This window comes from Bombina bombina, chromosome 4, assembly GCF_027579735.1.
Source record: "Bombina bombina isolate aBomBom1 chromosome 4, aBomBom1.pri, whole genome shotgun sequence".
NCBI lineage: Eukaryota > Metazoa > Chordata > Amphibia > Anura > Bombinatoridae > Bombina > Bombina bombina.
The window spans coordinates 847,451,150-847,464,098 of record NC_069502.1 but is presented as its reverse complement, the minus strand read 5'-3'; the positions used below and the strand labels follow the sequence as shown (position 1 = coordinate 847,464,098).

General features: G+C 39.0%; 1 protein-coding gene and 1 long non-coding RNA gene across 2 annotated transcripts in view; one reads left to right on the top strand and one right to left on the bottom strand.

The window, feature by feature from the left end:
• Positions 1-12,949, top strand: part of LOC128657974 (uncharacterized) — a 285,898-nt gene that overhangs the window by 131,134 nt on the left and 141,815 nt on the right. The window contains exons 9-10 of the mRNA XM_053712413.1: positions 4,500-4,736; positions 4,853-6,052. Coding sequence (XP_053568388.1) covers positions 4,500-4,736; positions 4,853-6,052 — 1,437 coding nt within the window. The remainder of the gene's footprint in view (positions 1-4,499; positions 4,737-4,852; positions 6,053-12,949) is intronic.
• The window catches only part of LOC128657269 (uncharacterized), a 34,901-nt gene that overhangs the window by 21,292 nt on the left and 660 nt on the right, over positions 1-12,949 (bottom strand). The window lies entirely within an intron of this gene.

Genomic DNA, 12,949 nt, shown 5'->3' with positions numbered 1-12,949 from the left:
TTTGTGATTCAGATACAGCATGCAATTTTAAGCAACTTTCTAATTTACTCCTATTATGAATTTCTCTTCATTCTCTTGCTATCTTTACATGAAAAATAAGACATGTAAGCTTTTTTTCTAGGTTCAGAACTCTGGACAGCAGTTTTTGATTGGTGGATGCATTTATCCACCAATCAGCAAGGACAACCTAGGTTGTTCACCAAAAATGGGCCACCATCTAAACTTACATTCTTGCATTTCAAATAAAGATACCAAGAGAATAAAGAACATTTGAAAATAGGAGTAAATCCGAAAGTTGAATAAAATTGCATGCTCTATCTGAACAAAAGAAAATATTTGGGTACAGTGTCCCTTTAACAATGTTCCTTTAAGACACAGTCTATAAAGATTCCTCAGTTATGGTCATATATGCTTTGATTTTATCCCAAACACACTATATGTATGTATGTGTGTGTGTGTGTGTATGTGTATGTATGTATGTATGTGTGTATGTGTGTGTGTGTGTGTGTGTGTATGTGTGTGTGTGTGTGTGTGTATGTGTGTGTGTGTACATATATACACATAAATATGGAATATAATAGTCTGTATTGTTATGCTACAAAGTAATATATTCTATTAGATAGATAATGTAAACATACCGTATATTTATTTGTAGGTTCCGAACAGGAGGAGTATGAAGCTGCACCAACACCACAGCAGGATGTTCCTACATTCACTGAGGAGGATGAGGATATCTATGGTGACACTACCTCCTATATCAGCCTCTTAGAAGATGATATGCAGCAGCCTAGGGCATATGAGGTGGAGGATGTATCATGCCCTTCTCCATCTACTTCGGAGACAACATTTCATGTTTTGGGTTCTGAACCCCAGCAGACTCATCCTCCTCAACAATGGCAGTTCATGCATACTTCGCAGCAACAAATGGCACAGCCCCCACAGCTGCACCCACCGCAGCAGATGATGCACCCCCCACAACATCCTCCTCAGCAGCAGATGATGCACCCCCCACAACATCCTCCTCAGCAGCAGATGATGCACCCCCCACAACATCCTCCTCAGCAGCAGATGATGCACCCCCCACGACATCATTATCCTCAGCAGCAGATGATGCACCCACCACAGCAGCATACAGATCTGCATCATCTGTACTATATGCCTCCCACTCCTATGGCACAACAGGAATCCACACCACCACCCACTGCACCCACCAATGTATTGCCAACAGTGCCATCACAGACAACCTCACAGTCACCAATACGGAGAGACAGCCCTGGAACCAGCCAATTATTAGTTCCTGAGACACCAAATGTACAACAGGGTCCGGCACAGTCCCAGCAGGATGATCTACTGAGGCTCATACATAGAGAGCTTAGGCTGTCCAGGCTCCAGCAGCAGCAGGATTTGAGAAGGATACAGAGCCAAATGGACATCCATAATGCCTCACTCGTCCGCCTGGCAGAGGCAGTGGAGAGGCTCGCGGATAGGCCCCAAACTCCATCCTCCCTTGCATCCTCTGTCATCTCCCTGCAGGACCCTGAATCGCGGTTATTAGCCTCACATTCAGCTGGTGGGCGTCGCACAAGACGCCACACTGCCCCCCTAAGTACCTCTCCTCCAAAGGCAAAATCCCGCCGCAAGAATTAATTAATATTCTTTTTTTTCAACCCAAGATATATCATATCTAATTTTTGCACTAAAGCACTTTTTTAAGTGCGATTTTCATCTCATAAATATGCATCCATTTTTCTAATCCAAATTTGAACATATATCTTAATATTATTCTAATAGCTGTTTATCTGCTAAAAATTAACAGCTTTATTCATTTTTATTTCACATGATGTCAATTAATATGCAGGTGTACATTGTTGATAAATTTATGTGTCCTTTTATTGAGGATATCATATTATGCCGTTTAAGAATACTTGGGGATACGTGTCTGAAATTTATACAGTATATGCTATCTAACATAAGTCAACGTGACATGTGTAAATGTTATGATTTATATTCCACAAGCATATGTTGTTTGCTCCTTCAGATGAAGCTAATAAGGGTTATACAGTTATAGAAGAGTTGAAAAGTAAATACTCCTTCCTGTTGATATGGCCAAATACCTTGCATTCATTCTTATAGTCCTATGTGGAATGTAATATCTGAAATATATACCTATCATGACTAATACCTATCATGACTAATGCACTCCTTTTTGTCAAGATTATTATTCAATATTTAGAATAATTAGATAAATGTATCTTTAGGATATTTATGCACTGATGTATATACAACATATATGTGATTGCCATGATATAGAGGTGATTAATACATTTTAATTGACATCATATGAACAGACACAGACTCTCCCTGGGACCAATGCACAATGCACTTTTAAAATGTTTCAATAACTCCATGTTAAAGACAATACTTCATATCTCTTGAAGTATGTAATATTAAGCACTTATGTATTTTGGTTAATAGTCTAAATATTGCAAATGTATTATCTGCTTTAGCAGACATGACATTACATATATTTTATAAATATTAGTACTATGACACATTATAACTTTAATGTGTCATCGTTTTGTATTGAATAAATATGATTTTCACATTGAAAATTACATTTGAATGAGGGTAAATCTGTAATAATAAAACTCATCTTCATGATAAACAACTTATTTCCTTTGAATTATTTTTCTATATGTATTGAGATTATATATAGCATCCCTGGGCAAAGGTTTCATTTTGAATAGGTAGATATTTTATTTATTTTTATAATATTTTACCAGGAAAGATACATTGAGATTTCTATGGTTTTCAAGTATGTCCTGGGTCCACAAAACATTGCATTGATACAATGGGTACAATAAAATAAAAAAAAATAATAATACACCATATATGCACAAAAATTTAACATAGAACCGGTAGGAAATATATAATCAACAATGACAGGTGCATTCTGTTTTGAGATATGTAGAGAGGGATCTCTTAAAGGATATTAGGCATGGGGATGGTTTGAAAGTGTGCGGGAGGTCGTTCCATAATTGTGGTGCTTGCATATATTTTTATATGCACATACATATTGAAATTTCTATGACAACATGGGTGCAAATATTCCTATACATAGGACCAATAAATGTAGCATATATAATGTTATTTGTACATTGAAACACTCATAATATTTTTGTGATTTGCTATTTCAATGAGAAACAGGCCTCAAAAAGCTCTTTTTTCCTCCTTTACACCTAGTTGAGCTGGGGGTAATATTTCTCAATGTATCGACAGCCTCCGACAGTGTATTAACGGTTAGCGCTTTCAATGGAAACCTGGTATAATTTATCGATTAACGGCTTCTATTACTTTCTATGGGACGCGAAAATCTTTTCGGCAGCCGAAGTCCGGCAGCCGATATTGAGGTATAACGCGCCATTGGAAACAGTCGTTAAACGCTATTGCTTTCGACAGCATATTTAACGGTTTGCGAGTGCACGCAAACTGAATTACGACTCAATGGAAGCGAGGCCAATATTGATAAAAAGATAGTCCCTAGAGGACTTAGACTTTCGTTAGATACAGGGGCAAACACCAGGGAGGATGAGGAGGGGGATTCATTTGTGGAGGAATGGAATGACAAACTCTCCTCAACCTCCCTGGACCTAATGGAAATGATGATAAAAATAAATAATAAGAGACTTGTAAAGGTTAAGGATGAAGCTGATAAAGCTTTAATAAAAGTAAACTCATTTGAAAGCAATCCAAATTTTGAAAAATTAAATGGGGAAACTAGCACTAATATATCTAAATTAAAAATTGACATCAAGTCTAGGAAGTGTAGAAAACTTAGAAGAGACCAGGAGGACTATAAGAATGGCAGAGTTTATGTGTATAAATCACAGAAAGGCACATATGACTCAGGGACTGACGCATCAGACTCTGAAGCAGGGATCTCAAAAAACCAATTAGGTATGGATCAAAGAGAAGGAGGAGAAAGAATAGAAGGGGAAAAAGGAAAGGATCCATATGGGACAGTGATAAAAGAGAAGAGATATCCAACAAGACAGATGAGGGGGAGAGGAGAACAATATGTCCAGAGCAGGGGGAGATTCAGAGGGAGGGGGGCACGCAGGGGATACTAGTAAACCCCAGAGAGGAAGAACTCCAAATAGTGAACCTCTCCTCATTCCCCCTGAACCTGGCCCATGTTGAACTCCTTAAAAAAGGCCTGTCTTTTTGTCCCACTGCAAAATTAGATAGGTTTGAGGTTATAAAAGACCTCCATCTTTTTGCAAGAAAAATAGTGCTATCAGTAATTATGAGATCAAAATCAGATAGTACTAGCAATGTAGACCTAAGAGACCAAATAGCCCTTAGTGACTTAGAGTCACTCCTGGCAGAAAATGAGCAAGAACTCACAAAAGAAAATCCACCTAGCACAAGTATAACAGACCAAAAATACGTATCCAAACCTAAGTCAGAATTTATGCCTTCTCTATCTTTGGTCCCAGCTGTCAACCTGTTTGTTAAAAAAATGGAGAAAGAGATTGAAAATCTAACACCACGACAGGAGAGTGATAACTTGGAGCCTAGAGAGAGGAAGGCTTTAAAAGAACTGATGTTGGCTAGAGGTCTGGTGATGAAGCCCGCTGATAAGGGGGGGAATCTGGTAATTCTTGATGAACATTTGTATGTTAATGAAGTTAAACGCCAACTTCATGACAAGAACCAATATGAAAAGCTAGGCAGTAACCCACTTGCACATATTCAAAATTCTCTGTTTAGGATACTTAATGATGCTAGAAGGGAACAATTAGTCAAAATGAGTTTAAATTTATGTATCCTAAATTTCCTGTCATGCCAGTTTTCTATATACTGCCGAAATTGCATAAAAATATGCAATGTCCCCCAGGAAGACCGATTGTTTCGGGGATCGGCAGTATAACGGAAAAAATTGGGGAGTATGTGGATAAACATCTGCGCCCCTTCCTTCTAACATTACCATCATATGTTAAGGATACAACAGATTTGTTAAAAAAATTGGATGGTGTGGTAGTGGGAGAAAAAAACATTTTAGCTTCCTTAGATGTGGAGAGCCTTTACTCTTCCATTCCCCATAATGTGGGCTTAATAGCCATCAAAAGATTCCTTGAAACAAGGGGTCCAGCATATATGGAACACACAGAATTTATGATGGTGCTTCTGGAGTTTATTCTAAAAAATAATGTTTTTTCTTTCGATGGACAGGTGTTCCGCCAAATACGTGGAACTGCAATGGGGGCAGTATGTGCCCCCACTTATGCATGTCTCCATTTGGGGTCATGGGAATCTGATATTTTTGAACAACATGTCGGCACTTTTGATGAAAAGGTGCTGATGTGGGTTAGATATGTGGACGATGTTCTAGTCTTGTGGGATGGAACAGTAGAGGAATTCAATATCTTTGTTTCCACACTGAACCACAATGACAGGAACATCTTCCTCACATCAGAAACAAGTGAAAGGGAATTGAATTTCCTAGACATAACCCTGAAAAAAGAAGGTTTGAGAATAGTGACTGAGAATTATCGAAAGAAAAATGCCACTAATAGTATTCTCCATGCTAATAGTAGCCATCCTAATCATTTGAAAAGAGGAATACCATATGGGCAGTTCCTTCGCCTAAGAAGGAACTGCTCTTCACTTTCAAAATTTGACATTCATGCTCAGCAAATGAAGGAGAGATTCCTTCAAAGGGGATATTCAAACAAATGTCTTAAGAAATCCCTTTGGAAGGCTAGAAAAATGTCGAGGGATGATTTATTGTATGGAGAAAAGATAAAAACTGAGGGAAATCAGATTAGATTTATCTCAATGTATAATGATCAATGGAACAATATTAGATTGGCTATGAAAAGGAATTGGCACATTCTCACCTTGGATGAGAAAGTGAGACAGGCTATAGGAGATATACCTCAAATGGCAGCCAGAAAGGCACAGAGCCTACGAGATAAGCTGGTAAAAAGTCAGTTTGTCAGAGGACCTTCTGATGCTGACTGGCTACGAAAGGATAAGGGAATAAAAGGTAGCTATCCATGTGGGCACTGTGTATACTGTGCCCACATGGATAGCACTAAACAATTTTCGATGCAAGAAAATAAAGTTTTTGATATAAGATTTTTTTTCAATTGCAAGTCTGAGGGGGTGGTCTATCTCTTACGGTGTTCGTGCCCGGTCTTTTACGTTGGAAAAACCAAGAGGATGGTAAAGGACCGGGTACAAGAGCACAGAAATGACATCCTCCACTCTAGAGACACAAATGTTGCTAGACATTTCTGTGACATGCACAATAGCAATATAGATTCCTTAAAATTCATAATTATTGACAAAGGGATTACGAATGGACGAGGTGGTAACAATGATAAAGTCCTTTTACAGAAAGAGACCAAATGGATATATAGGCTGGGGACAAGGTTACCAGTAGGTCTAAATGATAAATTGGAATATATAAGCTTTCTATAAGAGAGCAAAACAAATCTGACAGGATGTTTGCCATTTATTTTGGAGTAATTTCTATGTGCAAATAGAGCTGAGACGTTACCTAGGAATGAAGGTGAAAGTTTAAAATGTTTGCTCAATAATGAAGATTTTTTGCACAATTTGAAAGTAGAATTTAAAATAAATGTTGTAATCTATTTGAATGTAAATATCCCTTTAAGGGCCCCTGGCTATTCACAGGATACAGTTCTCTAAACGAAATGTGGGCGAGACTGTGTAGGAGAATCACCTGTGAGTAATCAGGTATGCCCTATAAAGAGGATGTCCGGTATGGATTCAGTATGCCCTGATGAACCCCTGGGACACATGCTCTGGAGGGGGGTGAAACGTGCGTTGGCACTATGTGTATTGCACCTTGGATAAGTTAAATACTGTCTGAGGTATCTGTGGTGATACATAAAAGCGGAAGTCTCAATCTAGCACTTAATGAAGCCTATACTGCTGTCTCTGAAAGTATCCTAATAAACAGAACAAGCCTGGGAGTTGTGAATCTGCGCTGAAATAATAGCGCATGGATGTTGTATATGTGAACTGATTTTAGGAATCGACTTTTGGAGCCTGAGGACAGCTTATAAAAGCGGTGCTTTATTTCCCAAGTGTTAAAAGTACTTTTACTTGTCAACAACAAAGCTCGATACCTATCGTGGATGTCCTGACAAGGAGATACAGAGTTGCGGTTGGTCCATTCTCCTTTGGTTTCTCCTGGACCAATGGATACAGATTCAGGTACTAGGAACCAATTGGAGTTGCAGTGACGAGTTGACCACCCCCATCGGGGATTACGTCACACGCCGAGGAATCACGGATCAGCAAGGAAAAGCACCATCGCAACTATACTTTGGAAGATAAGTACTGTCTTAAAATTATACAAGTTGTGGATCGGTTTTTTGACCTAGTGTGCAGCAGATCCTGTTGCGGTCTATTACCTACCGACACCTACTGTGTATTTTCAGTATATGGCTTTCAAATATATATCAACAGTGGGAAAATGGACTGTTAAGTTGTTTTTGTTCATTTTCAATATGGTATGCTGTGAGTCTGACATTTTAGGATAATATAGTAGTGTCTTGTATTTAGACATTGTGTGCATGATTTTCACATATGTTATCCTATAGTCTTGCATTTCTTTAGTCTGCATACGTATGCATAGGGATTGAGATATTTTGATAGCTTTATGTACTGCTTTTGTTTTGAATTTGTATTTTAAATTGTAAGAAGTTCCTCTAACTACTGCAGCCCGGAGGAACAGATTGAACACTGAATGTGAAGTGGGACAGTTAAATAAAGAAATTGGATTGTTTCAACATAACTTTTCGTGTGCTTCTTTATCCCTTGCTTTTTTGGGACATTTACAGATGCCCCAATATTTGTCTATCTTTTTTGTTGTTTGAATTTATTATTCAAGGGTAGCACCGAATATTAAATATACAGCAATATTTTCTACTCTCTCTAATTTTTTAAATTTCTATGTACAATATAGGTGCACACTCACTTGTAATCCACATACCTCACACACAACATATGTGCACACTCATACTCAGATATAAAACTCTGCTCAGGTCAATGATAAGTTTAAGACTAATGATATATATTGATATCTGTGTTAAGGTACTAGGGTAATCAATATTCAAAATACAAGAAAAAAAAAAGAAAAACAGCACTCAGTCAAAAAACATAGGCCTAGATTTGGAGTTCGGCGGTAGCCGTCAAAACCAGCGTTAGAGGCTCCTAACGCTGGTTTTGGCCGCCCGCTGGTATTTGGAGTCAGTGATTAAAGGGTCTAACGCTCACTTTTCAGCCGCGACTTTTCCATACCGCAGATCCCCCTACGCCATTTGCGTATCCTATATTTTCAATGGGATCTTTCTAACGCCGGTATTTAGAGTCGTTTCTGAAGTGAGCGTTAGAGCTCTAACGACAAAATTCCAGCCGCCTGAAAATAGCAGGAGTTAAGAGCTTTCTGGCTAACGCCGGTTCATAAAGCTCTTAACTACTGTACCCTAAAGTACACTAACACCCATAAACTACCTATGTACCCCTAAACCGAGCTCCCCCCACATCGCCGCCACTCGATTAAAATTTTTAACCCCTAATCTGCCGACCGCCACCTACGTTATACTTATGTACCCCTAATCTGCTGCCCCTAACCCCGCCGACCCCTGTATTACATTTATTAACCCCTAACCTGCCCCCCACAACATCGCCGCCAGCTACTTAAAATAATTAACCCCTAATCTTCCGACCGCAAAGCGCCGCCACCTACGTTATCCCTATGTACCCCTAATCTGCTACCCCTAACACCGCCGACCCCTATATTATATTTATTAACCCCTAATCTGCCCCCCTCAACGTCGCCGACACCTGCCTACACTTATTAACCCCTAATCTGCCGAGCGGACCTGAGCGCTACTATAATAAAGTTATTAACCCCTAACCCGCCTCACTAACCCTATAATAAATAGTATTAACCCCCTAATCTGCCCTCCCTAACATCGCCGACACCTAACTTCAATTATTAACCCCTAATCTGACGACCGGAGCTCACCGCTATTCTAATAAATGTATTAACCCCTAAAGCTAAGTCTAACCCTAACACTAACACCCCCCTAACTTAAATATAATTTACATCTAACGAAATAAATTAACTCTTATTAAATAAATTATTCCTATTTAAAGCTAAATACTTACCTGTAAAATAAATCCTAATATAGCTACAATATAAATTATAATTATATTATAGCTATTTTAGGATTAATATTTATTTTACAGGCAACTTGGTATTTATTTTAACTAGGTACAATAGCTATTAAATAGTTAAGAACTATTTAATAGTTACCTAGTTAAAATAATAACAAATTTACCTGTAAAATAAATCCTAACCTAAGATATAATTAAACCTAACACTACCCTATCAATAAAATAATTAAATAAACTACCTACAAGTACCTACAATTAACCTAACACTACACTATCAATAAATTAATTAAACACAATTCCTACAAATAAATACAATTAAATAAACTAGCTAAAGTACAAAAAATAAAAAAGAACTAAGTTACAAAAAATAAAAAAATATTTACAAACATAAGAAAAATATTACAACAATTTTAAACTAATTACACCTACTCTAAGCCCCCTAATAAAATAACAAAGCCCCCCAAAATAAAAAATTCCCTACCCTATTCTAAATTAAAAAAGTTACAAGCTCTTTTACCTTACCAGCCCTGAACAGGGCCCTTTGCGGGGCATGCCCCAAGAATTTCAGCTCTTTTGCCTGTAAAAGAATAAATACAATACCCCCCCCCCCAACATTACAACCCACCACCCACATACCCCTAATCTAACCCAAACCCCCCTTAAATAAACCTAACACTAAGCCCCTGAAGATCTTCCTACCTTGTCTTCACCATACCAGGTTCACCGATCCGTCCTGGCTCCAACATCTTCATCCAACCCAAGCGGGGGTTGGCGATCCATCATCCGGTGCTGAAGAGGTCCAGAAGAGGCTCCAAAGTCTTCCTCCTATCCGGCAAGAAGAGGACATCCGGACCGGCAAACATCTTCTCCAAGCGGCATCTTCGATCTTCTTCCATCCGGTGCGGAGCGGGTCCATCTTGAAGCAGGCGACGCAGATCCATCCTCTTCTTCCGTTGTCTCCCGACTAATGACGGTTCCTTTAAGGGACGTCATCCAAGATGGCGTCCCTCGAATTCCGATTGGCTGATAGGATTCTATCAGCCAATCGGAATTAAGGTAGGAATTTTCTGATTGGCTGATGGAATCAGCCAATCAGAATCAAGTTCAATCCGATTGGCTGATCCAATCAGCCAATCAGATTGAGCTCGCATTCTATTGGCTGTTCCGATCAGCCAATAGAATGCGAGCTCAATCTGATTGGCTGATTGGATCAGCCAATCGGATTGAACTTGATTCTGATTGGCTGATTCCATCAGCCAATCAGAAAATTCCTACCTTAATTCCGATTGGCTGATAGAATCCTATCAGCCAATCGGAATTCGAGGGACGCCATCTTGGATGACGTCCCTTAAAGGAACCGTCATTAGTCGGGAGACAACGGAAGAAGAGGATGGATCCGCGTCGCCTGCTTCAAGATGGACCCGCTCCGCACCGGATGGAAGAAGATCGAAGATGCCGCTTGGAGAAGATGTTTGCCGGTCCGGATGTCCTCTTCTTGCCGGATAGGAGGAAGACTTTGGAGCCTCTTCTGGACCTCTTCAGCACCGGATGATGGATCGCCAACCCCCGCTTGGGTTGGATGAAGATGTTGGAGCCAGGACGGATCGGTGAACCTGGTATGGTGAAGACAAGGTAGGAAGATCTTCAGGGGCTTAGTGTTAGGTTTATTTAAGGGGGGTTTGGGTTAGATTAGGGGTATGTGGGTGGTGGGTTGTAATGTTGGGGGGGGGGGGTATTGTATTTATTCTTTTACAGGCAAAAGAGCTGAAATTCTTGGAGCATGCCCCGCAAAGGGCCCTGTTCAGGGCTGGTAAGGTAAAAGAGCTTGTAACTTTTTTAATTTAGAATAGGGTAGGGAATTTTTTATTTTGGGGGGCTTTGTTATTTTATTAGGGGGTTTAGAGTAGGTGTAATTAGTTTAAAATTGTTGTAATATTTTTCTTATGTTTGTAAATATTTTTTTATTTTTTGTAACTTAGTTCTTTTTTATTTTTTGTACTTTAGCTAGTTTATTTAATTGTATTTATTTGTAGCAATTGTGTTTAATTAATTTATTGATAGTGTAGTGTTAGGTTAATTGTAGGTAATTGTAGGTAGTTTATTTAATTATTTTATTGATAGGGTAGTGTTAGGTTTAATTATATCTTAGGTTAGGATTTATTTTACAGGTAAATTTGTTATTATTTTAACTAGGTAACTATTAAATAGTTCTTAACTATTTAATAGCTATTGTACCTGGTTAAAATAATTACAAAGTTGCCTGTAAAATAAATATTAATCCTAAAATAGCTACAATGTAATTATAATTTATATTGTAGCTATATTAGGATTTATTTTACAGGTAATTATTTAGCTTTAAATAGGAATCATTTATTTAATAAGAGTTAATTAATTTCGTTAGATGTAAATTATATTTAAGTTATGGGGGTGTTAGGGTTAGACTTAGCGTTAGGGGTTAATACATTTATTAGAATAGCGGTGAGCTCCGGTCGTCAGATTAGGGGTTAATAATTGAAGGTAGGTGTCGGCGATGTTAGGGAGGGCAGATTAGGGGTTAATACTATTTATGATAGGGTTAGTGAGGTGGATTAGGGGTTAATAACTTTATTATAGTAGCGCTCAGGTCCGCTCGGCAGATTAGGAGTTAATAAGTGTAGGCAGGTGTCGGCGACGTTGAGGGGGGCAGATTAGGGGTTAATAAATATAATATAGGGGTCGGCGATGTTAGGGCAGCAGATTAGGGGTACATAGGGATAACGTAGGTTGCGGCGGTTTACGGAGCGGCAGATTAGGGGTTAAAAAAAATATGCAGGGGTCAGCGATAGTGGGGGCGGCAGATTAGGGGTTAATAAGTGTAAGGCTAGGGGTGTTTAGACTCGGGGTACATGTTAGAGTGTTAGGTGCAGACGTAGGAAGTGTTTCCCCATAGGAAACAATGGGGCTGCGTTAGGAGCTGAACGCTGCTTTTTTGCAGGTGTTAGGTTTTTTTTCAGCTCAAACAGCCCCATTGTTTCCTATGGGAGAATCGTGCACGAGCACGTTTTTGAGGCCGGCCGCGTCCGTAAGCAACTCTGGTATCGAGAGTTGCATTTGCGGTAAAAATGCTCTACGCTCCTTTTTTGGAGCCTAACGCAGCATTTGTTTGAACTCTCGATACCAGAGTTAAATTTATTGTGCGGCCGGAAAAAAGCCCGCGGAGCGTTAACAGCCCTTTTACCTCCAAACTCCAAATCTAGGCCATAGTATTTAAATGATATAGTACTTTAATCTATACCATTTCTACTGTGCACAATTTACACTGAACTTATATATCACAATTAGTACATGTTTAATATAGATGCAACATCATGTTAACAAATGAGGAGAGCTAACAAATAATAAATGCATAATAACATCAAATATCGGCAGCTGGCCAGTCCTCAAATGATATTGTAAGCTAAAAGTACTTATCGTAAAGTGTCCGTGGTGGCAGTAACGAAAGGCCTCCAGACTGTGAAATCCACAATAGAAAAGTGAAGTCCCGTTAAGAGTCACATAACAGGTGATACCAGGTCAAAGAAAACATCCGGGTAGCTGTAACCAAACCTTGACATTTGACAGTCAAAACAATTTGTAGTAGCCTCCGCTATTATAATGCGCGTAGTGTGATTGTGGAAGGAGCGCTGCAGTCTCACACACGACCGGAAGTAAGGTAAGTCTGTGGTCGTGGAGAATATGTGTGTTAATA